Source organism: Canis aureus, chromosome 18, assembly GCF_053574225.1.
Source record: "Canis aureus isolate CA01 chromosome 18, VMU_Caureus_v.1.0, whole genome shotgun sequence".
Classification (NCBI taxonomy): domain Eukaryota; kingdom Metazoa; phylum Chordata; class Mammalia; order Carnivora; family Canidae; genus Canis; species Canis aureus.
Window position 1 is genome coordinate 60,814,117 of NC_135628.1, and position 27,983 is coordinate 60,842,099.

At 45.6% G+C, this 27,983-nt stretch overlaps 1 protein-coding gene, 2 long non-coding RNA genes and 1 pseudogene across 4 annotated transcripts in view; 2 read left to right on the top strand and 2 right to left on the bottom strand.

Moving 5' to 3' along the window:
* Positions 1 to 17: 17 nt before the first annotated feature.
* On the bottom strand, positions 18 to 27,983 carry LOC144289220 (uncharacterized). 2 transcript variants are annotated; one of them, XR_013357214.1, is made up of 3 exons: positions 27,858 to 27,983; positions 2,418 to 2,546; positions 18 to 398 (listed from the first exon to the last, which is right to left on the bottom strand). It is a non-coding gene; the product is annotated as an uncharacterized LOC144289220 (long non-coding RNA). The 2 variants fall into 2 exon arrangements; XR_013357213.1 differs by lacking the exon at positions 27,858 to 27,983 and adding an exon at positions 3,280 to 3,430.
* LOC144289221 (uncharacterized) overlaps positions 3,438 to 27,983 on the top strand; it is a 52,976-nt gene continuing 28,430 nt past the window's right edge. Inside the window, exons 1-2 of the long non-coding RNA XR_013357215.1 lie at positions 3,438 to 3,729; positions 11,539 to 11,605. This is a non-coding gene — a long non-coding RNA (uncharacterized LOC144289221). The remainder of the gene's footprint in view (positions 3,730 to 11,538; positions 11,606 to 27,983) is intronic.
* LOC144289217 (A-type voltage-gated potassium channel KCND2 pseudogene) lies at positions 12,247 to 13,365 on the bottom strand (annotated as a pseudogene).
* On the top strand, positions 16,088 to 17,661 carry LOC144289216 (creatine kinase U-type, mitochondrial). The gene has a single exon (XM_077857452.1). It carries the CDS (start codon positions 16,271 to 16,273, stop codon positions 17,522 to 17,524), a length of 1,254 nt encoding a protein of 417 aa, XP_077713578.1. The 5' UTR covers positions 16,088 to 16,270; the 3' UTR covers positions 17,525 to 17,661.

Genomic DNA, 27,983 nt, shown 5'->3' on the forward strand with positions numbered 1-27,983 from the left:
TATACATAAACCATCAAAGGCTTTAATACGGATATTGAGAGAAGTCACTTTATTCCCTCGGTTGGCCAACAGCTTAAGTGTTTCCATTGGCAAGGTCCTGCCGGTCTCCTCTCCAATCCTGGGCACCTCTGACCCGCATGTGCTGTCTGCAGCACCCACCACCAGTCGGAGTGACACGTGTCCACGGCTTGCTCTCTGCCTGCACCACCAGAACACACGGTTCTCAAGCTCGGGAGGCTGGTCGTGACCGGTCATCGCTGTGGCCAGTGACTGGTAGGAAGTGATCTACAGAAGTCTGTTAAATTGAAATGAACTCGATGGGTCACAGTTTGCGGGGAGGCTGAGGTACGTGCTGCTGGTAAAACTCTGGGTTTCCAAAAAGCACTGTTACTGTTATTCTTAAAAGTGAAGAGAATGAGGACAATGGAAGGATCAGGCCCACATGAGAGCAAAACAGGACAAGACCTTTCACTTTTAGAACAAAACCTTCTCATTCTATTTGACGTTATTTCAACTGTCATCCTACTCTTTCAATGTTATTCTTTCTCATTTTTTTTTAATTTTTATTTATTTACTTATGATAGTCACAGAGAGAGAGAGAGGCAGAGACACAGGCAGAGGGAGAAGCAGGCTCCATGCACCGGGAGACCGATATGGGATTCGATCCCGGGTCTCCAGGATCACGCCCTGGGCCAAAGGCAGGCGCCAAACCGCTGCGCCACCCAGGGATCCCGATTCTTTCTCATTATTAACATCTGCTAACACACTCCCTATTCTCTCCACACTGTTTTATAACTCAGATCTTCTTTACCTAACAGACATGTCGAAATTCCCAAGGCCACGCGCCCTGCGCTGTGCCATGCGGACACCCACACGTCTGTTTACACGGTGTACACCCGTCTTCTAATCATTTCAGATAGTAACTTCTTTTTCCGATAGACTACATTGATTTTTGTGTGTCATGTATAGACAGCAGTTCATTATTTTTAAGCAGTTCCATGTTACGCATCAATGAGTGGGCCTGGGTGAAGAAAGAAAGTGCCAGCTCATGTTTACTGGGAGTGGAGGTTGAAAGACAGGACAGTACATTTCTGTGCGGATTCACTTACATTAGAAGATATCCCCATATGCTTCCCAGAGGCATCTGCAATTACCAGCCTTCACCAGAAAGCAAACCGATTACAGCAACGGCCACTGACAGCCAATAGTTCTAACTTTTGAAGAAAATTAGCCACAGAGCAAAGAGTGGAGGAGTCTCATGGCTGCCCCATGTCCAAAGAGAAAAATGCAAAGGGTAGACTGTAGTGCAAAGACAAAACATTCAAACAATAAAACTCCAATTTTTCTCGACACCGAACACAGTGAAAGACTAGTTTAGTAGATGACTGCTGATATTGGGGATGGCACTATTCCATGGCTAAGGAGTTCTCCACGGTGTGCAGGTTATCACCTCACACCGTGATTGCAAAACTTTAATACAGATTTCTCTACATTTAGGGACTGAACTAGTAGGTAACAAGTCCTCCAAAGGTATAGACCCAAACCTCAAAAGCCTTTCTGCCTAGTTAAGAAGGCAAGAAATAAAACTATAACGTAACATATATAAAATAGCACTTATTACCGGCAAGTAAAATCCCAACTACAGATGATGTAGATATGGGAGGTTGAGAAGGCTTCATGGAGAAGGCTGCTGCAAAGTCTGTTTCTCAAAGGAGGCACTAAAGGCTAAATTCCACTGGGATATACTAAAGTAAGAAACAGTGTCAAGGCGCACAGAAATGTAGAGATGGTGTTGCACCCCTGGGTTTCTTTGCAATACCAGACTATATCCCACAATCAAATCTAGCTGCTGTAGCCAGAAGGAGAGAAATGGCTATACACACACACGCACACACACACACATGCATATATATATATATATATATATAATATATATATTTATTTAGGCTTAAATATATAAATAGCATATAAATATATATAAATAATATATATTTAAATATATAGAACTATATGGTATATATAAATATATAAATTATATATAAATCTATGTACTATATATGAACAAATATATACTATATATAAGCTATATATAAATTGGACTATATATAAACATATATATTATGTAAAATCTATATACTGTATAGCACATATAGTACATATACAGTTGTGCTCAGAAAACGGTATAGGACATATGGAGAGTTGGGGGGGGAAGAGTAAAATCATTATTATAGCTCTGAAAGATAAATAATATTTCCTTTTCAGCGAATACGCTTTTCACCATTCCTGTTCCTTCCATGAAATAAAAGGTAAACTGCATAGTTTTTACAACTCAGAAGCCATCTCTTTTTTTTTTTCCAAAAATTCAAGCAAAATAATTGATTTATCTTCTTCTTCATCAGGGCAGGCAAAATACTTACCACCTTATGGTTTGCTTCCCAATGGTCTAACACCTCACTGAACAAGAACACATGCTTTTATTATGTCAGCTGGGCACTGCCAGGCTAAACCCCAGCACCGGGTAAGTACATGCAGAGGTAGCGGTGATGCTGAGAAATGGCGTGTGAGTCACAGAGAGCAGAACCAGGAGAAAATGCATTATGTTAATGAAATAAAGAGAAAATGTATTCCTTTCCTTATCCCTGTAGTATCAACAGAATCCCCAGTGAGTTATTATTACATATTCCCAGATAATGTTTTAAGGTCTTTAGGGGGAAAACTGAGTAAAAATGAAACAAACAAAAATGCTGCCGCTGTTTAAGTGTGTGACTATCAGTAAGCCCCCAAAGGTGTCACATCTATAAAACGATGGATTTAAAATAAATAACAACTAGGTTTCTTTCCACCAGGAATTCAGAAAGTAGGTAGTACAAAATCTGAGGTTCATTAAGTCATCGTCAAAGATAAGTATAATTGGGAGGAAGGTTTACACAAATACAACATACATGACATCAGAATTAAATGAAGTAACTATACAAATAAGACTAAGTTAACCTGTAGTCTAAAGGGAGATCCTGAAAAGAAATATATATATATATATATATCTTAACAAGACCCAGTGAAAATTAGAAAATAGCCCTACCCTAGTGTGCTGTGCTGACAGAAAACATATGATCTCTTCCTGACATACTGCTTCTTGGCAGCCAAGTAAATATTTGTAAAAAAAAAGGAAAATGCTAGGTAAATACACACATTCAAAAAATACGTATGTATGTCGTGTCAAATACTACCTCCAGTCAAATGATGACTTAAACAAAATAAAGACAGCTAAAATTTGGTTACCTGTAATACTTGTCACATTTCTTTACATTTCCTTAAAAAGTTCATTTTCAACTCCCAACAATTAACATGCTCTATAAAGATTTTTATAAAAATATACGTCATAAGGGGCCCCTGGGTGACTCAGTGGTTGAGCGTCCGCCTTTGGCTCAGGGCGTGACCCCGGGTCCTGGGATCGAGTCCCACGTCGAGGACACTGCAGGGAGCCTGCTTCTCCCTCTGCCTGTGTCTCTGCCTCTCTCTGGGTCTCTCATGAATAAAGCAATAAAACCATATATATATAAATAGTTAGGGTGGGGCAAGATGGCTGAAGAGTAGGGTCCCCAATCACCTGTCCCCACCAAATTCCCTAGATAACCTTCAAATCATCCTGAAAATCTACGAATTCGGCCTGAGATTTAAAGAGAGAACAGCTGGAATGCTACAGAGAGAAGAGCTCGCGCTTCTATCAAGGTAGGAAGACGGGGCGGGGAAGAAAGAAAGACACAAAAGGCCTCCAAGGGGGAGGGGCCCCGCGAGGAGCCGGGCTGAGGCCGGGGCGAGTGTCCCCAGGACAGGAGAGCCCCGTCCCGGAGGAGCAGGAGCTGCACCAACCTTCCCGGGCGGAAAGGGGCTCGCGGGGAGGTGGAGCAGGACCCAGGAGGGCGGGGATGCCCTGGGGCTCCCGGGGACACTAACAGACACCTGCGCCCCGGGAGAGTGCGCCGAGCTCCCTAAGGGCTGCAGCGCGCACGGGGGACCCGGAGCAGCTCGGGGGGCTCGGGGGCGGCTCCGCGGAGGGGGCTGCGGGGCGGGAGCAGCTCGGGAAGGCTCGGGGGCGGCTCCGCGGAGGGGGCTGCGGGGCGGGAGAGGCTCGGGGGGCTCGGGGGCGGCTCCGCGGAGGGGGCTGCGGGGCGGGAGCAGCTCGGGGGGGCTCGGGGGCGGCTCCGCGGAGGGGGCTGCGGGGCGGGAGCAGCTCGGGGGCTCGGGGGCAGCTCCGCGGAGGGGGCTGCGGGGCGGGAGCGCGAATCCACCAGCGCAGGCCCCGGAGCACAGGGCGCCGGGACACAGCCCAGGATCCGGCCTCCCCCGGGACAGGCAGAGGCCGGGAGGGCCCAGGACAGCGAGGACGCTCCTGCCCCGAGCTGAGCAGATCAGCGGCCCCGCCCCGGAGCCTCCAGGCCCTGCAGACGGAGAGCTCCGGAGTTCCTGCGGGCGCTGACTCCAGGGCTCCAGAGCTGGCCCCGCCACCGGGGCTGTTCCTCCTGGGGCCTCACGGGGTAAACAACCCCCACTGAGCCCTGCACCAGGCAGGGGGCTGAGCAGCTCCCCCAAGTGCTAACACCTGAAAATCAGCACAGCAGGCCCCTCCCCCAGAAGACCAGCTACACGGACAGGGGAAAAACAAATTATTGACCAAGCAGCACTGGAAAGTTCCAGGGGAAGTCGAGGAATTTACAGTGTACCGAATCAGAGGATACTCCCCCTTGTTTTTTGTTTTTTGATTTCTGTTTGCCTTCTCCCCCTTTTTTTTTCTTCTCCTTTTGTTTCTTCTTTTTTCTTTTTCTTCTTTCTCTTCTCTCTTTTTCTCCTTTTCCCAATAAAACTTGTTTTTGGCCACTCTGCACTCAGCAAAATGACTACAAGGAAAAACTCACCTCAAAAGAAAGAATCAGAAACAGTCCTCTCTCCCACAGAGTTACAAAATTTGGATTACAATTCAATGTCGGAAAGCCAATTCAGAAGCACTATTATAAAGCTACTGGTGGCTCTAGAAAAAAGCATAAAGTACTCAAGAGACTTCATGACTGCAGAATTTAGATCAAATCAGGCAGAAATTAAAAATCAATTAAATGAGATGCAATCCAAACTAGAGGTCTTAAGGATGAGGGTTAATGAGGTGGAAGAATGAATGACATAGAAGACAAGTTGATGGCAAAGAGGGAAACTGAGGAAAAAGAGACAAACAATTAAAAGATCAGGATAGATTAAGGGAAATAAATGACAGCCTGAGGAAGAAAAATCTACGTTTAATTGGGGTTCCCGAGGGCGCAGAAAGGGCCAGAGGGCCAGAATATGTACTTGAACAAATCATAGCTGAAAACTTTCCTAATCTGGGAAGGGAAACAGGCATTCAGATCCAGGAAATAGAGAGACCCCCACCCTAAAATCTATATATATATGTGGTTTTATATTTATATATATTTATTATTTATATATAAATATATATTGTCTATCATCTATCTATCTATCTATCTATCTATCTATCTATCTATCTATCTATCGAGAGTGCCTGGGTGGCTCAATGGGTGAAGCATCTGACTCTTGATTTCCACTCAGGTCATGATCTCAGGATTCTAAGGTCCAGCTCTTAGTCCAGAGTCTGCTTGAGATTTTCGTTTCCCTCCTCTCTGCTCCTCCCGCACCCCATCGTGCACTCCCTTAACAACGATATATATATATATACTCACACACATATATGGGTCATAGTATGAAAAATAAAAATGGATGGTACCCATCATAGCACGGCTCCTCATCAGAAGGAAAGATACAGTTGGTACTTCCCAACTTGTAAAGATGTTTTTGATGAACGGGCTAGCAATATTCATGAGCAGATGCTGATGCAGGGGAAAGTAATTCTACTCATTTTGAGTAATAACTGGGTAAACCAGAAGTTTCTATGTTAACAATTCCACAAGATATACTCCCAACATTCTCCAAAGCTATGGAGTCAGAATATGATGGTTAGCAGGAAAATATTTAATTTTTTAGAGTCTTAATACTACCACACTAAGTTTTCTGAGAGCGTAGATGTAATTCGGCTATATTTGTTTCTGATGACAGCACACTATAAATGAACTTTTTTCCTAGATTTGTTCAGGAATCAGAATATAATTTATGTAGTTAAAAATCATAAAATTGGGGATCCCTGGGTGGCACAGCGGTTAAGCGCCTGCCTTTGGCCCAGGGCGTGATCCTGGAGACCCGGGATCGAATCCCACGTCAGGCTCCCAGTGCATGGAGCCTGCTTCTCCCTCTGCCTATGTCTCTGCCTCTCTCTCTCTCTGTGTGTGACTATCATAAATAAATAAAAATTAAAAAAAAAACTATCAAAAAAAATCATAAAATTGCATTTTAAACATAAACTTTATGGAACTGCCACATAGAAACTTTCTTTCCCATAGGGAAAACTTTGACGAAAGCAACTGTTTTAAAATTAAAGTGGTGGAAGACAGAACTTATATTTCTCAAGTTTTTAAGTTTTACGTTATGAGGAATATGACAATCCCTGTTTTAAAAAGAAAGGTTTAAATGGTTAGTAATCGTGACCCAAAAGGCAGATGTTAAGTATATAAGCTCTTCAAATTCTTTAATAAGCCCCCTGGAACCGCTTCTAACTCACAAGTCATGAACCCAAGGCACAATGTCAACTGAAGTTGGACCCTATTAAATATTTTTTACCAAATCATTTTTGATATTGATAAACATTTGGAAATTTCCTAAATTTGGCACCGTTTGAGTACCACCCCCTGAATGACAAATAACAACTGGATGCTGCTATCTGCCAAAGGTCCTTAGGACAAAAGAGGAATTCCATTTTCTTTTCCCCCCAAGGCTGTTTAATAAGGCAGCAGTTAGAGCTTATGTTATGGAAAGGAGGGAAGTGGGGGAGTGAAGGTCAATAAATATGCAGAGAAAGAAAAGATGAACAGATGGATATGGCTACTCTATCTAAACACTGTTCCAAAAAATCTTGCTGATATTCTTCTTTCCTGATTTTTTTAAAACTGTGCTCTTAGTGTTTCTGACTTTAACTGGGATGGGGTAGGTTTAAAATGATTCTTCAAAGCAATAGTTTTACTGGCAAATTAAATAATTAGTTATATAACAATCATGGTTAAGTTATAGTATAGTGATATATTTGAGATTTGGGGCACAAAAATGATTATTAGATGAATACACAAGGGTTCTAAGATGGACCCACCCATTTCTTCAGACCCAAACCCAACAGAACATTGTTTAAAAGGACCTGGGAGGTAGATAAATCTGCCAATCCTTAATTCCAAAGCTCTTTTCTTTCCTGCTCATGTAGAAAATGTTTATACAAGCCAGATTTTTGATAGCCACTGTTTAGAGTTCCATTTTCACTTCTATTATCATTCATTGATGAATATTAGCTCTAGTAAAAATATCAGCCAACTATAAAAAGGGCTCAGAAAGTATATCGGGAAATTCTCAGTCATCTATCAGACACAGCTTGATACTAACTCACACTACTGCATATTTTCCAGAATATTTCCTGACACCTGGGCTTATAAGTAAAAAACTACAGTGAAAAGATAAATTCAGGCAATGGCTTTTGTTGAGTATTTTCTGTTCTTTTTTTTTTTTTTTTAAAGATTTTATTTATTTATTCATGATAGTCACACAGAGAGAGAGAGACAGAGAGGCAGAGACACAGGCAGAGGGAGAAGCAGGCTCCATGCAGGGAGCCCGACGTGGGATTCGATCCCGGGTCTCCAGGATCGTGCCCTGGGCCAAAGGCAGGCGCCAAACCGCTGCGCCACCCAGGGATCCCGAGTATTTTCTGTTCTTAAAGATAGTAGTTGAGACACAATACAACCAAAGACACCCAAAATGCAGGATCTTTAAAAAATATCTATTTCTCTAGGAAAACAAAATACATTATAAATATATTTTGATGAGGAACTGAAGACATCTTTCTAAGAAACTTTTTTTTAGATTACAAGCATATACTTTCTTAAATGTTCAGATATGTTTTCCAATAAATGTATTTCGATTGCATCAACATTTCTATGTCTTATAAGTATGACTGCTATATTCCATTGAGATCATTAATTAGCTTAATTTCCAGAAAATTAAAATTTTCTACTTCAGTGAAACTTGAGTCTTAAAAGTAACTCCATTTTGCTTCCAAGTTTTGAGCAAGTGTATATACTTAATTCTTCTAATCTACTTACGTACATAACGTGTGAACTAAATTCATCTCATAGATTTGACTTGGGCCTTTTGATTCAGTTTCTTAAGTCATTTGAAAAAGTAGCTGCTTTTTTTGAAGATTGTATTCATCCATTTGCGAGAGACAGAGTGAGGGAGGGAGCAGGAGCAGGGAGCAAAGGGTAGAGGGAGAGGGAGAAGCAGACCCTCCCACCCCCCATCCCCACCCCCCCTACCCCCCCACCCCCCCACCCCTCCCCCGCCTGAACAGGGAGACGGAGACAGGCCTGAATCCCGGGATCCCAGGATCCCGAGATCATGACCTGAGCTGAGGGCAGCCACTTGACTGACTGAGCCACCCACGCCCCCAAAAAGCAGATGCTGATAAGTGTCTTATTTATATTTAAAAAAAAACATTAATGGCTAACACTTCCTCTTTTTCTTCCTGAAAACAGAAATCAATTTCAAAATAAAACTCAAAAAATTAAATTCATTTTATTCCAGGAAACAAATTTTAAAATAACAGTAACTTCTCATGTTTAGAATAGAATTTCTAGCCAGATGCAGTTAGCATCCCACCAACCTTCATTATAATAATACCGATACTCAATCACATACACAGTATAAGGCATTAAAATGATTCACTGACACTTCCTGAAAAACACTACCATAGACACCAAATTTTTGAAAAATATATTTCCTTTTAGTATTTCTTTATTTCCTCTTAAAACGGAGTTCTCTTTTTATTCATATGTATTTCTGATTTGAAGTCCTGAAAGTGATTTGCACTCTCCAATTGTCCTACCAAAGATTACAAATGACACAAAGACAACAAGAGCCAAAACCACATACATATATAAAATTCTCTTTGATAAGAAATGAGCACCTACATTATGCCTTCAAAATCAGTCACAGAACTACCAGTAGGATAAAAAGGACATATAAGCAGAAGGATTCAAATTTTCACTACTTCATTTTTTTTTAAAGCACCAGCAGGTCTTAAAAAAATTCGTGAAGCTGAATCAAATTCATGAGCGTCATATTTTAGTTTAGCATCATTTACTAATTAAATTAGTCAAAAATTCTTCACACATAAAATATTCCATTAGTTGGCCATATGACAATACGAGAATTTGTTCCATGCCACATGGCTAATAAAATTAAGTTGACTTTAACCACAATGTCATTTAAAGAAGAAAATTAAATTAGCCAGAAACAAAACTTTAAAAAGCAGCCTTGGGACATCCACATGCAGAAGAATGAAACTAGACCACTCTCTTGCACCATACACAAAGATAAACTCAAAATGGATGAAAGATCTAAATGTGAGACAAGAGTCCATCAAAATCCTAGAGAAGAACACAGGCAACACCCTTTGTGAACTCGGCCATAGTAACTTCTTGCAAGATACATCCACGAAGGCAAAAGAAACAAAAGCAAAAATGAACTATTGGGACTTCATCAAGATAAGAAGCTTTTGCACAGCAAAGGATACAGTCAACAAAACTCAAAGACAACCTACAGAATGGGAGAAGATATTTGCAAATGATGTATCAGATAAAGGGCTAGTTTCCAAGATCTATAAAGAACTTATTAAACTCAACACCAAAGAAACAAACAATCCAATCATGAAATGGGCAAAAGACATGAACAGAAATCTCACAGAGGGGGGATCCCTGGGTGGCGCAGCGGTTTAGCGCCTGCCTTTGGCCCAGGGCGCGATCCTGGAGACCCGGGATCGAATCCCACGTCAGGCTCCCGGAATGGAGCCTGCTTCTCCCTCTGCCTGTGTCTCTGCTTCTCTCTCTCTCTCTCTCTATCATAAATAAATAAATAAATAAATAAATAAATAAATAAATCTTTAAAAAAAAAAAAGAAATCTCACAGAGGAAGACATAGACATGGCCAACATGCATATGAGAAAATGCTCTGCATCACTTGCCATCAGGGAAATACAAATCAAAACCACAATGAGATCCCACCTCACACCCGTGAGAATGGGGAAAATTAACAAGGCAGGAAACAACAAATGTTGGAGAGGATTTGGAGAAAAGGGAACCCTCTTACACTGTTGGTGGGAATGTGAACTGGTGCAGCCACTCTGGAAAACTGTGTGGAGGTTCCTCAAAGGGTTAAAAATAGACCTGCCCTACGACCCAGCAATTGCACTGTTGGGGATTTACCCCAAAGATACAAATGCAATGAAACGCCGGGACACCTGCACCCCGATGTTTATAGCAGCAATGTCCACAACAGCCAAACTGTGGAAGGAGCCTCGGTGTCCAACGAAAGATGAATGGATAAAGAAGATGTGGTTTATGTATACAATGGAATATTCCTCAGCCATTAGAAACGACAAATACCTACCATTTGCTTCAACGTGGATGGAACTGGAGGGTATTATGCTGAGGGAAGTAAGTCAGTCGGAGAAGGACAAACATTATATGTTCTCATTCATTTGGGGAATATAAATAATAGTGAAAGGGAATATAAGGGAAGGGAGAAGAAATGTGTGGGAAATATCAGAAAGGGAGACAGAACGTAAAGACTGCTAACTCTGGGAAACGAACTAGGGGTGGTAGAAGGGGAGGAGGGCGGGGGGTGGGAGTGAATGGGTGACGGGCACTGGGGGTTATTCTGTATGTTAGTAAATTGTACACCAATAAAAAATAAATTAAAAAAAATAAAAAAATAAAAAATAAAAATAAAAAGCAGCCTTGGAAAGAACTTTTTCCTACAGCCATTACCAAATCCTTATTGAACTGATTAACTATGCAAGAAAAGCAGCTTACAGCTGAAGAAAGGGCACCAACATCACTACCTGGCTTACCTAAGAACTCATAAAAGTAAAGGGCTCTAACCATTTTATTTTATTAGATCCTACAATATAAAAATTCTGCCACTTTTCTGCAGTTTGATTAACACTAATCATTTCATCATTTCATACTTTTCCTTTTTCCTACCATCTAAAAGAAAACACTTTAATTCTACCTTCATATTTATTTTTTAAAAACATGATCTGGGATATGCCCCCTTGGTTGCAAAACACCATTACTCCCAGATAAAAGCATACACAGAAGAATTCTACAAGGAAATTAGAAGGCTCAAAATTCTTTAATACAATCAGCCCCTGGGGACCATCAACGTCACCAGATACTGCTCTACTTTCTAAGTGTATTTAATGGTCACGGGCCCATTGCCTAATGGGATCCGTAGTTTCTAAAATAAAAAATGTGTGAGTGAGAGTTACTGACTTCTTGTTTTAAAGCTACAAACTTACAGTCTGAAATAGGTTGCAAATCTCATTCTATTGCATTTTTCTAGATTGATCAGTTCCAGCCCTGCTATTCTAAGACTGTACAACCTCTCAACCAAAATGAAAATGCAAAGGGTAAGAATAGGTCCATACACATTACGAGATCCTTGGATCATGGTATCTGTAATCTGCGTTCTATAATGTCGTAAAATAAGAATCATGGTTCTTAGAGGAAAAATGAATGCCCAAAGTGTCTACTTTTATGAAAATAATACTTCAAATATACCTGAGAACTTGTCATTTGGACAACCTGGGACACCTTCTGGGCATCGCAACAGACCTCTTGCACATACATACCTTTCTTTGGATGCCAATTTTGTGGGGTTTTTTTTTCCTTATTGTATCTCTCTGTATTGACATGAATCATACCATCTTTCCCCACAGTCAGGAATTCTACACTTTGGGGCACGAATGGGCAACGTGTGCCAGTGGGTTCAGACTAGACTTCAACCACTGTACCATACCCGTGTGTCACGGGGCGGGGGGGGAAGAGGACCTGGGAAGAGTCCTTCAAAAGCATTTCGATGTTTTCCCAAACCGATTAGAAAAAAAAGTTAAAGAGATGTCGCCCACCTTGTATCACCTGGCTGCGTGCTGGACCAACCATCCTGGCAGCCACACGGCAGCTCTCCGCACCTCCATCCCATCCCATCCCATCCCATCCCATCCCATCCCATCCCGTCCCGTCCCCCCCCCCTTCCCACCTCGCAGGGCACCTACCCTAGCGTTGTCATGGTGACGATGGTATACCAGAAGGCCGCGGGGATGCTGGTGAACTTGCTGGCCGAAGACCCCTTCTCGGCGTAGAACATGACGGTGGCAAAGATGATGATGGCCATGGTGAGCGAGAAGAGCAGGAAGCCCAGTTCAGAGGCGCAGCTCTTGAGCGTGTACCCCAGGATGCGCAGGCCCTGCGAGTGGCGGGAGAACTTGAAGATGCGGAAGACGCGGAAGACCCGCAGCGTGACGAAGGCCCCGCTGACGTCCTCGTTGTCCGTCATCACCAGCCCGATGTAGTAGGGCAGGATGGCCACCACGTCGATGATGCTCATGACGCTGCGCACGAAGCGGTAGCGGCTGGGGGCGGCGGCCAGGCGCAGCAGGTACTCCACGGTGAAGATCATGACGCACGCGGTGTCCAGGCAGAAGAAGGCCACGGCGTAGCGCTCCCCGCACGGCAGCTCCTTGGCGTGGCCCGGGCTGGCCCCGCACGGCACGGTCTCCACCACGTTGGCGATGACCGACACGGCGATGAAGAAGCCGGTCACGTAGTAGAAGACGAGCGCCATGGTGCTGGTGTGCGGGTTCTCGAAGGCGCGCCACACCCTCTGGCGCGCGGTCATGCTGGGCAGCGCGCTCTCCCCGCCCGTGTCCGTGTCCGCGTCGTCCTGCAGCCGCTCGGCGTTCTCCCGCCGCCGGTCCTTGTACTCCTCGTAGCAGCAGTCGCCGATGATCTCGGGGATGAGGCCGAAGAAGGCCAGCTCCTCGTCGTAGGCCGAGATGCACTCGTGGCGCGGGTAGTGCAGCTTCCCCGTGCGGTAGAAGTTGAGGATGTGCCGGAAGATGTCGGGGTCGCGGTCGAAGAAGTACTGCTGGCTCTCGGGGTGGTAGAAGAAGTCCCGCTCCGAGCTGCCCAGCAGCGTGTCCGGGTAGCGCTCCACGGTGTCCTGCCACGGCTGGAAGCGGGTGCCGCTCACGTTGAGCACGATCAGGGCGTCCTGAGTCCGCTCGCGCTCCTGCCGCGGGGGCGCGGGCATGGGCCCCGAGGCCACGGGCATCCAGCCGATGGCCGCGGCGCGCGCGAACGGCAGCCAGGCCGCCACGCCCGCCGCCATGGCCCCGACGGAGGCGGCCCCGGTGCCCGGCGAGCGCGAGGGTCACGCGGGGCAGGGCCCGGGCGGAGGTCCCGGAGCCGCGCAGCGACGGGCACACGCGCGGCTCACTTGACAGACAGCGATCGCTTCAAACAGGCGTTCGACTTGCGCGCCGACACGGCTGGCAGGTGCGGGTGCGGGTGCGGGTGCAGGTGTGGGTGCAGCTGCATGTGCAGGCGCTGCGCGGCTCAGCGGGAATGCAGGGCCGGCGCGGGGCGCAGAGCTCCGGTTCCCGCACGCCTCCCCGGCGGAGGGGCCCTTCCCGCCAAAGGAGCCCCAGACCTGTTGTCGCCACCTCCGCGGTGCGGTCCCCGCCCCCCTCCATCCCCCACCGCGCGCCCCGGAGTCCGCTCGCCGCCTCGGCTCCGGGGGCAGCGTCCGCGGAGATGGAGGCGCCGCGCGGGGCGCGCCGAGCCGGCTTCCACCGCCGCCACGTCCACGGGCGCCCGTCGTGCGGCCCACGGCGTCCGCCCGGTCGCCCCTTCACTCTCGCTTCAAGTTTGGCTCGGGTGCGGCGAGGCGGGGACACAGCCCGGGAGCCGCGGGTCGCCGTCGCCGCCGCCGCGGCCGCATCTGCCTCCGCGCGGAGGGCGCCCCGCTCGCGGCACCCACCTGGCCGAGCGCGCGGCGGGGCTGAGTTGCAGAGACTTTGCGGCCGCCGCGCACCCAGAACGGGAGGAGCGGGGCCGGCAGCTGCGGGGCCGCCGAGTCCCCGGCGCCCAGGGCGCGGAGAGCCGGCTCAGGCGAGCGCCGGGACCCTGCCCCCATCCCTCCGCGCCTCCCTCCTCCTTTTCGCCTTCCAAAAGCCAGGCGCAGGCGAGCCGAGCAGCAGAAACAAGTTCAAAAGGTGCGGGGGAGGCGACAACGGGGAGACCAGCTCCTGCCAACTTACTGCGCCGCAGCTGCCGGGGCCCGCGCGGAGCTGCAGGGCGGCCGGGAGGGCGGCGGCGGCGGCGGAAGAGAAGGAGGAGGCGGAGGCGCGGCGGGGCCCGGGCCGGGGCCGGGCGCGGGCAGTCGCGGGAGCGCAGAGGCAGGGGGCGCGCGGCGTCGCGGGGACGCGGGAGGGCTGCCGGCTGCTCCCCAGCCGGTGGGTGGTCCCGCATCTCCCCCCCCCCCGCCCAGCGCCGCGCGGCTGGGCAGATCAACAAATGGAGAGAAGATAAATCAAGAGCGGCGCGCGCGCCTCCCGCGCAGGTCCGGGAAGGCGCCCCACGCCGGCCCCAGCCGTGACCCCGCGCCCCCTGCGTCCCCCGCGGCCGCCCGGGCCGTGGATGGAGGCGGACCGGCCAGGGAGCTCGGCAGCCCGCAAGGAACAAAGGGAGGCTCCGCGCCTGGCCGCGGGCTCCGCGGGAGGAGCGCAGGAAGGGGCCCCGCGCCTCGCCGCCGCCGCCTCCTGGGACCCGGTGGGAGGCGAGCGAGGGGAAGACGGGGGCGGCCGCGGGGGAGGCTGGAGCGGGACGCGCAGGAGCCGCTGCTCTGTCGGGTCGCTTCTGGCCGGCGAGCCCCGCGGAACCCCGCGCCCGAATTCTTAAGGGCTTCCCCCCCCCCCGCCCCCGTCTTTCTCCTTCGCTTTTTATTTGTTCAAACCAGATGTGAACGTTGCGGGAGCTAATAGGTCATCTGTCCAACTTGCCAAAAAGTCAGGAAGCCGCCGCCCCCCCGGGGCTGGGGCTCGCCACAACTCCTCTCCTCGCCCTTGGGGCGACAGGAAGGATTTAGAACCCATTCCTAAATATCAACGTCAAAGGGTGTGAGGCTCCGCGAGCGCGCCCCCCTCCCTCCGCGCATCCCGCGCATCCCGCGCATCCCCGCCTTGGGTAAAGCCCTCGAGGGGGGCGTGGGGCGAGCGACTGGGGATCCGCAGCAGCCCACCGCTGGGTTTTCCGGGCACCCCGCCCCGTCATTAGGCATCTTCCCTAAAGCCGAACCCATACCCCGTAGAACCACTAGATGGCGGGAATGGAGAGAAATTGAATTCACACCGAAGGTCTGGACGTTTTGGGAAGATGGGGGATCCCGGTGAGCCCACCCAGCAGAAGCACCCTGGATCCCCCCGCCCCCCACTATCCAAAAACCTTTTCAGTAGTTCTATGGACACGCAGCTCAGCCTGGAGTCCGCATTCCCATGGCAAGGGCAGGGATGCGCCGAGTTGCCTGTCGAAACGCGTTTGAAAATTGAATTTCGCTTATGCACAATAGGAATAACAAAGGTCTTTAGAAATAGTAAGTCGTCATCTATATTGACTAAGACTAGAAGCCCCATTTTTACCTAAAAGTTCCCTTTCCTAAGCTTACTGTGTTCGAAGTTTGAAAAGTAAGTAGACTGTGATATATAGTTTATAGGGTTTTTTTTTTTTAAGATTTTATTTATTTATTCATGAGAGACACAGGGAGAGAGAGAGGGGCAGAGGGAGAAGCAGGCTCCATGCAGGGAGCCCGAGGTGGTACGGGGTCTCCAGGATCAGTCCCTGAGCTGAAGGCTGCACTAAACCGCTGAGCCACCCGGGGCTGCCCTAGTTTATGGTTTTTTTTTTGTTTTGTTTTTTGTTTTTTTAGTTTATGGTTTTGAATTGACTTTAAGGCCCTGGAGATCCTAGGCAGGATGTGTTAACCTTAAAGACCTGAAAAGAAACACCTCAACAAGAAGGAGAGTAACAAAAGAGTACACAGAAACCCATCAGAGCGCCTCTCCTGCAGTCCGGTTGGAACCCGCTCCCTCTCCCGCTCCAGCCTCCACTCCGGCCCCCATTTCGGCTCCAGCTTCGCACCCAGTTCCGGCCCTCAGACCTCCTGGTTGCACCCTCCCTCCCCGTTCCTGCCCTGCGCCAGCTCCCGCTCCGGGATTGAATAGCCGGAACCTCAAGCCATGGCTGGTCCCTTCTCTCGTCTGCTGTCCGCGCGCCCGGGGCTCAGGCTCCTAGCTTTGGCTGGAGCTGGGTCTCTAGCCGCTGGGTTTCTGCTCCGCCCGGAACCTGTAAGAGCCGCCAGTGAACGACGGAGGCTGTATCCCCCAAGCGCTGAGTACCCAGACCTACGAAAGCACAACAACTGCATGGCCAGTCACCTGACCCCAGCAGTCTATGCCCGGCTCTGCGACAAGACCACACCCACTGGTTGGACGCTAGATCAGTGTATCCAGACTGGCGTGGACAACCCCGGCCACCCCTTCATCAAGACTGTGGGCATGGTAGCTGGAGATGAGGAGACCTATGAGGTATTTGCTGAGCTGTTTGATCCTGTGATACAAGAACGACACAATGGATATGACCCCCGAACAATGAAACATACCACTGACCTGGATGCCAGCAAGATCCGTTCTGGCTACTTTGATGAGAGGTATGTATTGTCCTCGAGAGTCAGAACTGGCCGAAGTATCCGCGGACTCAGTCTCCCTCCGGCATGCACTCGGGCAGAGCGACGAGAGGTGGAACGTGTTGTAGTGGATGCATTGAGCGGCCTGAAGGGTGACCTGGCTGGACGTTACTATCGGCTCAGTGAGATGACAGAGGCTGAACAGCAGCAGCTTATTGATGATCATTTCCTATTTGATAAGCCCGTGTCCCCATTGCTGACTGCAGCAGGAATGGCTCGAGACTGGCCAGATGCTCGTGGGATCTGGCACAACAATGAGAAGAGCTTCTTGATCTGGGTGAATGAGGAGGATCATACACGGGTCATCTCCATGGAGAAGGGTGGCAACATGAAGAGAGTGTTTGAAAGATTCTGTCGAGGCCTCAAAGAGGTGGAGCGGCTGATCCAGGAGCGTGGCTGGGAGTTCATGTGGAATGAGCGTTTGGGATACATCTTGACCTGTCCGTCTAACCTGGGCACTGGACTTCGGGCAGGAGTGCACATCAAACTGCCCCTGCTAAGCAAAGACAGCCGCTTCCCAAAGATCCTGGAGAACTTAAGGCTCCAAAAACGTGGTACTGGAGGAGTGGACACAGCTGCCACAGGCAGCGTCTTTGACATCTCTAATTTGGACCGACTGGGCAAGTCAGAGGTGGAGCTGGTGCAGCTGGTCATCGATGGAGTAAACTATTTGATTGATTGTGAACGGCGTCTGGAGAGAGGCCAGGATATCCGCGTCCCTCCACCTCTCGTCCACAATAAGCATTAACTCCCCATTCCCCGAAGATGACTCAAGATCCCCAGGAATTCTATCCATTCTAATGTGGCCCATTCTACTTGCCCTGGATGCCCCTAACTCCCTTCTGTCCTAGTAAAGACTCCTTGCTATGCAAAAAAAAAAAAAAAAAAAAAAAAGAAACCCATCAGAGAAGGAGAAAAACAGACGCTAGGTGTTATTCTGTATGTTGGCAAATTGAATACCAATAAAAAATAAATTTATTATTAAAAAAAGAAGAAAAACTGACCTTCTAAGGGGCAGGATTTTTTTTTGGTGGGAGGGGGAGGAGGTAGGATTTTTTTTTTTTTTTTTTTTTTTTTTGTAGAAAGGGAAAGGTATTTTTTTGTTTACTTGTTTACTGGTGTGGAGATTTAGGGAATCCCATGTTAGTAAATGAAGTCAGAGCTAATGCACCATGAAAAGTTTGGAAAACGCAGAACTGAAAACACCTGCTGTTTATCCGTTTGGATGAGCTGCCGGGAAAGATGCTTGTTAACGGATCTATATAGCCTGTGAACACAGGGAAAACGTTAACTGGAAAATAGAGAGGGGACTATTTAACAGTTATTATAAGAAAATTAACCCCTTCCTAATGCAGACAATAAGGTGCCAGCATGACAGGTGTCTCCAGAGAATGGTGAGCCATGAACATTCAGTCGATGCCAAACTGGCGTGACCTCCTCTCAAGACCAGCCGGCAACCTAAATGGAGCCTTTAAATGGAGCAGGAAACTGAACACTTAGAAACATAAACATAGATGTTTGACTCCACAACAACCCTTAAACAAGCAAGAATAGGAAATCTGCAATTTTTAAGACTTTGGGATCTGTTCTCCCCCACTCTCCATAAGCTCCCCGCTCAGATAGAAAGACTGTGGGCTTAGAAGATAAACCCCTCTAGATTCAAATTCTACTCCAAGAAATTACTCATAGGCTTTTTGCTTCATCTGGCAAACTAACTTTTGTTTCTAAGTTGCAGATAACTAAAACTTTTTAGGCCTATTGTGAGGCCTAAACAGGATAATACGCCTAAATACCAACGGAGAACTTGCTACACGCGCATGGGACTCGGTATCAATTCCTTTTTACTTCATGGCCAAATGGAAATGCAAATGATTTTCTCCACCCTGTATATGAAATTCCCACAGGTGTTGCTGCGTTCCCCTGTTGTGATACACTGGGGACTCTGAGATTTCAACTATTCTCTCGTTCGTGGAAATGCCATAGGAAGTGTATGGATACAAAATCCAGCTGAGCGGTCTCACTCCCAGTGCTTCTTGTGCCCAGGGGTTTCCGTTCTTCCTTCTTATGTTCCTCACTTTATAAACTCTGCTTGGTTGGTGGAAAATAACCTCAACAAGAGCAAAATGAATTCATCACCTTTCTTCTTCACCTACTCAGGTGTCACTCCTGATAGATAAAGCCCAAGGTAGAAAACCCAGTGGTCATTCACAGACCAGGCCCACCGTGTCCTCCTCTCCCCAAACACCCACATGCTCATCCAATGATCCAAGAAGCTCATTACCATCTATCCTTAGGCTGCATCCACGGTGATGTTTAAAAACTATTTTGAAATAATGATAGAGTCAATGCAATTGTGAGATATAAGAGACCCATCACCTAGTTTCCCCACAAAGGTGATATTTTGCATATTACAGTACAGTATCACCACCAGGAAAGTGACACGGATGCAATCCATTGACCTTATTCAGATTTCACCAATGTTACATACACTGATTTTTGCATGTTTATATTTCGTTCTGATTTTCTCACACATGTAGGTTTGTGTGACCACCACCCCGGTAGACATATATAGATTCTCACCACGAAGATCCTCTTTTAAAGTCCTAACTGTCGAAGTGGGGGAAGATGGCGGAAGAGTAGGGTCCCCAAATCACCTGTCCCCACCGAATTACCTAAATAACCTTTGTGGGCGACCACGAACTAGCTGGAGTAACTGAACCAAACCAGGCCCGGACTTGCGTCCCTCATTCACTCAAAAGGCTCGAGAGCCTAAAGGGTGAATAGTTGGTAGACGCTTCAGAAAGGGCTTGAGCAATGGTTCTCAGGGCTCGCTTGTACGTGATCACCCACATAACACAATAGATAAAACTTATTCTGACTTGGTCATAAATGTAAATAAGGGTCTGTCTGTCCTTGCTGGTCTGTTTACCATACCTAATATTCCTTTGAAGTATGCACATCTGGAGCAAAAAGCTTATCTATTTACCAAGGTCTTCTGGCACCCGTAAGTCTGTCTTACATGCTGAGAAAGGGGAACTTTGGAGGGTTTCACAAACCTGCTAAAAATAAACACCTTCTTGGCTTTGTTTTGCTCATGCTATAAAATGTTGTAAAACCTTGAATAAAGCTGGCACTGCTTGGACATCATCCACTGTGTCCCTCCTGTCGCCATCTCTTTACTTTTCTTTTCCTCATCCCCTTACCCTCAGGACCCTGATCGTGTTGCCGCAGTGCGCACAACAAACCTTCAAATCATCCTGAAAACCTACGAATTCGGCTTGAGATTTAAAGAGAGAATAGCTGGAATGCTACAGTGAGGAGAGTTCAGCTTCTCTCAAGGTAGGAAGACAGGGGAAAAAAGAAATAAAGAAACAAAAGGCCTCCAAGGGGGAGGGGCCCCACCAGGAGCCAGGCTAAGGCCGGGATGAGTGTCCCCAGGACAGGAAAGCCCAGTCCAGGAGAAGCAGGGGCTTCACCACTCATCTCAGACAGAAAGGCGAAAGGTGCTGCAGGGAGTTGGAGCAGGATCCTAGGAGGGCAGGGGATGCCCTCAGGCTCCCAGGGACACTAACAGAGCATGTGCACCCTGGGGAGAGCACGCCACTCCCCGCAGCCAGGCTCCCTAAAGGGCTGCAGCTCACACCGGTGGAGCCCAGGAGCAGCTCTGGGGCGGCTCAGGCAACGGCTCTGCACAGAGGGACCTGCACAACCCCAGGAGCAGCTCGGAGGCGGCAGAGGCAGAGGTTCCACGCAGAGGAAACTGTGGGGCAGGGAGCACGATTCCAGCAGCACAGGCCCTGGAGCACAGGGCGCCAGGGACACAGCCCAAGATCCAGCGCTCCCCCCGGGACAGGCAGAAGTCAGGAGGGCACAGGACACCAAGGACACTCCAGCCTCCCGGCAGCCTCTAGCGAAGCAGACTAGTGGACCCCGCCCCCTGAGCATCCAGGCCCCTGTGGACTGAGAGCTCCTTAAGTTACTGCAGGAGTTGATTCTAGGCCTGGAGAGCTGCTATTGTTGTTCTTCCTGGGGCCTCACAGGATAAACAACACCCACTGAGCCTCACAGTGGCCTCACCACCAGATAAACAGGTTAAACAACTTTCACTGAGCCCTGCACCAGGCAGGGGGCTGCGCAGCTCCCCCAAGTACTAACAACTGAAAATCAGCACAGCAGGCCCCTCTCCCAGAAGACCAGCTAGACTGACAAGGGAAAAACAAATTATTGACCAAGCAGCACTGGAAAGTTCCAGGGGAAGTCCAGGGATTTACGCTATACAGAATCAGAGGATACTCCCCCTTGTTTTTTGTTTTGTTTTGTTTTGTTTTGTTTTGTTTCTGTTTGGTTCTCTTTTTTTCTCTCTTCTCTCTCTCTCTCTTTTTTTCTTCTTTCTCTTCTCTCTTTTTCTCCTTTTCCCAATAAAACTTGTTTTTGGCCACTCTGCACTGAGCAAAATGACTAGAAGGAAAAACTCACTTCAAAAGAAAGAATCAGAAACAGTCCTCTCTGCCACAGAGTTACAAAATTTGGATTACAATTCAATGTCGGAAAGCCAATTCAGAAGCACTATTATAAAGCTACTGGTGGCTCTAGAAAAAAGCATAAAGGACTCAAGAGACTTCATGACTGCAGAATTTAGAGCTAATCAGGCAGAAATTAAAAATCAATTGAATGAGATGCAATCCAAACTAGAAGTCCTAACGACGAGGGTTAACGAGGTGGAAGAACAAGTGAGTGACATAGAAGACAAGTTGATGGCAAAGAGGGAAACTGCAAAAAAAGAGACAATTAAAAGATCATGAGGATAGATTAAGGGAAATAAGTGACAGGCTGAGGAAGAAAAATCTATGTTTAATTGGGATTCCCGAGGGCGCCGAAAGGGACAGAGGTCCAGAATATGTATTTGAACAAATCATAGCTGAAAACTTTCCTAATCTGGGAAGCAAAGCATGCATTCAGATCCAGGAAATAGAGAGAGTGCCCCCTAAAATCAATAAAAACCATTCAACACCTCGACATTTAATAGTGAAGCTTGAAAATTCCAAAGAGAAGATCCTAAAAGCAGCAATAGACAAGAGATCCCTAACTTATATGGGGAGACATATCAGATGAACAGCAGACCTCTCCACAGAGACCTGGCAGGCCAGAAAGGGCTGGCCGGATATATTCAGGGTCTTAAATGAGAAAAACATGCAGCCAAGAATACTTTATCCAGCAAGGCTCTCATTCAAAATGGAAGGAGAGATAAAGAGATGCCAAGACAGGCAGGAACTGAAAGAATATGTGACCTCCAAACCAGCTCTGCAAGAAATTTTAAGGGGGACTCTTAAAATTCCCCTTTAAGAAGAAGTCCAAGGGAACAATCCACAAAAACAGGGACTGAATAGGTATCATGATGAAACTAAACTCATATCTTTCAATAGTAACTCTGAACGTGAACGGGCTTAATGACCCCATTAAAAGGCGCAGGGTGTCAGACTGGATAAAAAAGCAGGACCCATCTATTTGCTGTCTACTAGAGACTCATTTTAGACAGAAGGACACCTACAGCCTGAAAATAAAAGGTTGGAGAACCATTTATCATTCAAATGGTCCTCAAAAGAAAGCAGGGGTAGGCATCCCCATATCAGATAAACTAAAATTTACCCCGAAGACTGTAGTGAGAGATGAAGAAGGACACTATCTCATACTTAAAGGATCTATCCAACAAGAGGACTTAACAATCCTCAATATATGTGCCCTGAATGTGGGAGCTGCCAAATATATCAATCAATTAAAAACCAAGATTAAGACACACTTGAATAATAATACAATTATACTTGGTGACTTCAATCTAGCACTTTCTACACTCGATAAGTCTTCTAAACACAACATCTCCAAAGAAACGAGAGCTTTAAATGATACACTGGACCAGATGGATTTCACAGATATCTACAGAACTTTACATCCAAACCCAACTGAATACACATTCTTCTCAAGTGCGCATGGAACTTTCTCCAGAATAGACCGCATACTGGGTCACAAATCAGGTCTGATCGGATACCAAAAGATTGGGATTGTCCCCTGCATATTCTCAGACCATAATGCCTCGAAATTAGAACTAAGTCACAACAAGAAGTTTGGAAGAACTTCAAACACGTGGAGGTTAAGGACCATCCTGCTAAAAGATGAAAGGGTCAACCAGGAAATTAAGGAAGAATTAAAAAGACTCATGGAGACTAATGAGAATGAAGATACAACCGATCAAAACCCTTGGGATTTGTATTTCCCTGATGGCAAGTGATGCAGAGCATTTTCTCATCTGCGTGTTGGCCATGTCTATGTCTTCCTCTGTGAGATTTCTGTTCATGTCTTTTGCCCATTCATGATTGGATTGTTTGTTTCTTTGGTGTTGAGTTTAAGAAGTTCTTTATAGATCTTGGAAACTAGCCCTTTACCTGATATGTCATTTGCAAATATCTTCTCCCATTCTGTAGGTTGTCTTTGAGTTTTGTTGACTGTATCCTTTGCTGTGCAAAAGCTTCTTATCTTGATGAAGTCCCAATAGTTCATTTTTGCTTTTGTTTCTTTTGCCTTCGTGGATGTATCTTGCAAGAAGTTACTGTGGCCAAGTTCAAAAAGGGTGTTGCCTGTGTTCTCCTCTAGGATTTTGATGGAATCTTGTCTCACACTTAGATCTTTCATCCATTTTGAGTTTATCTTTGTGGATGGTGCAAGGGAGTGGTCTAGTTTCATTCTTCAGCATGTGGATGTCCAATTTTCCCAGCACCATTGATTGAAGAGACTGTCTTTCTTCCAATGGATAGTCTTTCCTCCTTTATCGAATATTTGTTGGCCATAAAGTTCAGGGTCCACTTCTGGGTTCTCTATTCTGTTCCATTGATCTATGTGTCTGTTTTTGTGCCAGTACCACACTGTCTTAATGACCACGGCTTTGTAGTACAACCTGAAATCTGGCATTGTGATGCCCCCAGATATGGTTTTCTTTTTTAAAATTCCCCTGGCTATTCGGGGTCTTTTCTGATTCCACACAAATCTTAAAATAATTTGTTCTACCTCTCTGAAGAAAGTCCATGGTATTTTGATAAGGATTGCATTAAACGTGTAAATTGCCCTGGGTAACGTTGACATTTTCACAATATTAATTCTGCCAATCCATGAGCATGGAATATTTTTCCATCTCTTTGTGTCTTCCTCAATTTCTTTCGGAAGTATTCTATAGTTTTTAGGGTAGAGATCCTGCTCTTTGGTTAGGTTTATTCCTAGGTATCTTATGATTTTGGGTGCAATTGTAAATGGGATTGACTCCTTAGTTTCTCTTTCTTCAGTCTCATCATTAGTGTCTAGAAATGCCACTGACTTCTGGGCATTGATTTTGTATCCTGCCACGCTACCAAATTGCTGTATGAGTTCTAGCAATCTTGGGGTGGAGTCTTTTGGGTTCTATGTAGAGTATCATGTCGTTGGCAAAGAGGGAGGGTTTGACTTCTTCTTTGCTAATTTGAATGCCTTTAATGTCTTTTTGTTGTCTCATTGCTGAGGCTAGGACTTCCAGTACGATGTTGAATAGCAGTGGTGAGAATGGACATCCCTGTCTTGTTCCTGATCTTAGGGGAAAGGCTCCCAGTGCTTCCCCATTGAGAATGATATTTGCTGTGGGCTTTTCATAGATGACTTTTAAGATGTTGAGGAATGTTCCCTCTATCCCTACACTCTGAAGAGTTTTGATCAGGAATGGATGCTGTATTTTGTCAAATGCTTTCTCTGCATCTAATGAGAGGATCCTATGGTTCTTGATTTTTCTCTTGCTGATATGATGAATCACATTGATTGTTTTATGAGTGTTGAACCAGCCTTGTGTCCCGGGGATAAATCCTACTTGGTCATGGTGAATAATTTTCTTAATATACTGTTGGATCCGATTGGCTAGTATCTTGTTGAGAATTTTTGCATCCATGTTCATTAGGGATATTGGTCTATAATTCTCCTTTTTGGTGGGGTCTCTGTCTGGTTTTGGACTTAAGCTGATGCTGGCCTCATAGAATGGATTTGGAAGTACTCCATCTCTTTCTATCTTTCCAAACAGCTTTAGGAGAATAGGTATGGTTTCTTCTTTAAACGTTTGATAGAATTCCCCTGGGAAGCCATCTGGCCCTGGACTTTTGTGTCTTGGGAGGTTGTTGATGACTGCTTCAATTTCCTCCCTGGTTATTGGCCTGTTCAGGTTTTCTATTTCTTCCTGTTCCAGTTTTGGTAGTTTGTGGCTTTCCAAGAATGCGTCCATTTCTTCTAGATTGCCTAATTTATTGGTTATAGCTGTTGATAATATGTTTTTAAAATCGTTTGTATTTTTTGGTGTTGGTAGTGATCTCTCCTTTCTCATTCATGATTTTATTAATTTGAGTCTTCTCTCTCTTCTTGTTAATAAGACTGGCTAATGGTTTATCTGTCTTATTAATTCTTTCAAAGAACCAACTCCTGGTTCTGTTGATCTGTTCCACAGTTCTTCTGGTCTCGATTTCATTGAGTTCTGCTAGAATTTTTATTAACTCTCTTCTTCTGCTGGGTGTAGGATCTATTTGCTGTTTTTTCTCTAGCTCCTTTAGGTGTAAGGTTCGCTTTTGTATTTGAGTCTTTCCAGTTTTAGGATGGATGCTTGTATTGCAATGTATTTCCCCCTTAGGACTGCTTTTGCTGCATCCCAAAGATTTTTAATGGTTGTATCTTCATTCTCATTAGTTTCCATGAATCTTTTTAATTCTTCCTTAATTTCCTGGTTGACCCTTTCATCTTTTAGCAGGATGGTCCTTAACCTCCACGTGTTTGAAGTCCTTCCAAACTTGTTGTTGTGATTTAGGTCTAATTTCAAGGCATTATGGTCTGAGTATACTCAGGGGACGATCCCAAGCTTTTAGTATGTGTTCAGACCTGAATTGTGACCCAGTATGTGGTCTATTCTGGAGAAAGTTCCATGTGCACTTGAGAAGAATGTGTATTCAGTTGGGTTTGGATGTAAAGTTCTGTAGATATCTGTGAAATCCATCTGGTCCAGTGTGTCATTTAAAGCTCTCGTTTCTTTGGAGATGTTGTGTTTAGAAGACTTATCGAGTGTAGAAAGAGCTAGGTTGAAGTCACCAAGTATAAGTGTATTATTATCTAAGTATGTCTTAACTTTGGTTATTAATTGATCAATTTATTTGGCAGCTCCCACATTCAGGGCACATATATTGAGGATTGTATTGAAGATTGTTAAGTCCTCTTGTTGGATAGATCCTTTAAGTATGATATAGTGTCCTTCTTCATCTCTCACTACAGGCTTCGTGGTAAATTTTAGTTTCTCTGATATAAAGATGGCTACCCCTGCTTTCTTTTGAGGACAATTTGAATGGTAAATGGTTCTCCAACCTTTTATTTTCAGGCTGTAGGTGTCCTTCTGTCTAAAATGAGTCTCTTGTAGACAGACAGATAGATGGGTCCTGTTTTTTTATCCAGTCTGACGCCCTGCGACTTTTAATGGGGTCACTAAGCCCGTTCATGTTCAGAATTACTATTGAAAGATATGAGTTTAGTGTCATCATGATATCTATTCAGTCCCTGTTTTTGTGGATTGTTCCCTTGGACTTCTTCTTAAAGGGGAATTTTGAGAGTTCCCCCTTAAAATTTCTTGCAAAGCTGGTTTGGAGGTCACATATTCTTTCAGTTCCTGCCTGTCTCTGCAAATTTTCTATCCCTTTCATCTGATGGAAAATTATACATGTCAGCATATAAATACACATACAGATGCACATATACAGATACATCTTACTTATAACAATAAACACAATTAAAATTATGAGGCTCAGTTTTGGGAGAAAATTTTTTATTTAAAAAAATAAAAATTTATTTTATCAAATACTACAGGATTCTCTTCATACATTTAGTGTTGCGCTATATAGAGAGAGGTCAAGTGTGTTCTGGGATTTGTATTAACTTTTATATCAATGGAGTATTAAGCATGGTCCTCAACTTCACTTTACATATCAAATTTTCCGGCGCCCTAATTATATCTTCCTAATTAACCATTTTCTACTATAGAATTTTAAATGTACTTTTGGGTATTCCCTCCCTGCCAATGAATTTAATGGACTACTTCTATCATTTTAAAGAAACTGATTAATACTTCCATGTATCATCTTTTAAAGGTCTTTCTAGAATTTTAATAGATACCTTGGTTCCATTCAAATGTGATCTAATACACTATGTTAGGCCTGAGACAAATTGATGATAACCATAAGTTGGATTATACTATTCTGTAGGACCAAAATCTTGAAGAAATATGAAAAATAGACTATTTAAGATCAGAGTAACTGCTTTAAAATAAGTTAATCTGTATGTTTGATATTAGAAAAGGTAGAAAATGGAAAATAATGATGATAGCATCAGCTAAAAATATTTTCTAGAATATTAGGTTCTATAACATGGTTGCCATGAGAATCATCAGGGGCAGTTTTTAACAATAGTGTCCAGTCACAATGTCTGAAAGAAAATCTCTAGGTATCTGCTTTTCTGAGAAGCTGCCTACATGATACTTCCACAACCATTCTGACTGGAAAAAAAAAAAAAAACCAGGCAGTTAGAAACCACTAGTTAAGATTTTTTTTTTAATTTTTATTTATTCACGAGAGACAAAGAGAGAGAGTGAGAGGCAGAGACACAGGCAGAGGGAGAAGCAGGTTTCCTGTGGGGAGCCTGACGTGGGACTCGATCCCAGGATCCCGGGATCATGACCTGACCCAAAGGCAGATGCTCAACCACTAAGCTACCCAGGTACCCCAAGCATTTTAAGCACTTAATTTGAAGTGTAAAAGCACTTAATTACACTTCGAGTTTCATTTTTTACATGTAACAAACTTGGAAGTCATCACATCATCCTTATAAGAGCAACCTGGAAAAATATAAAAATCAGTGACATGTAGGACAAATCAGAGAACTGAGGTTGCAGAGCCCTAAATCTGTAGAAACAGGCATGGCCTTGTCTAGCAAAGAGATCTGCTTACCTGCAGTAAGTGGCACAGGAGCCATAAACTGGCAGGAACACTTACCTTGTCATTTTGATGCACCGCTGAATGTGCAGTAATGTGAGATGGAGAAAATCCTCAGGACCACAGCTTTACTTCTAGAAATGTCACCAATTTCTCAGAGTGAAGATCCAAGAAAGGTACCTTCAT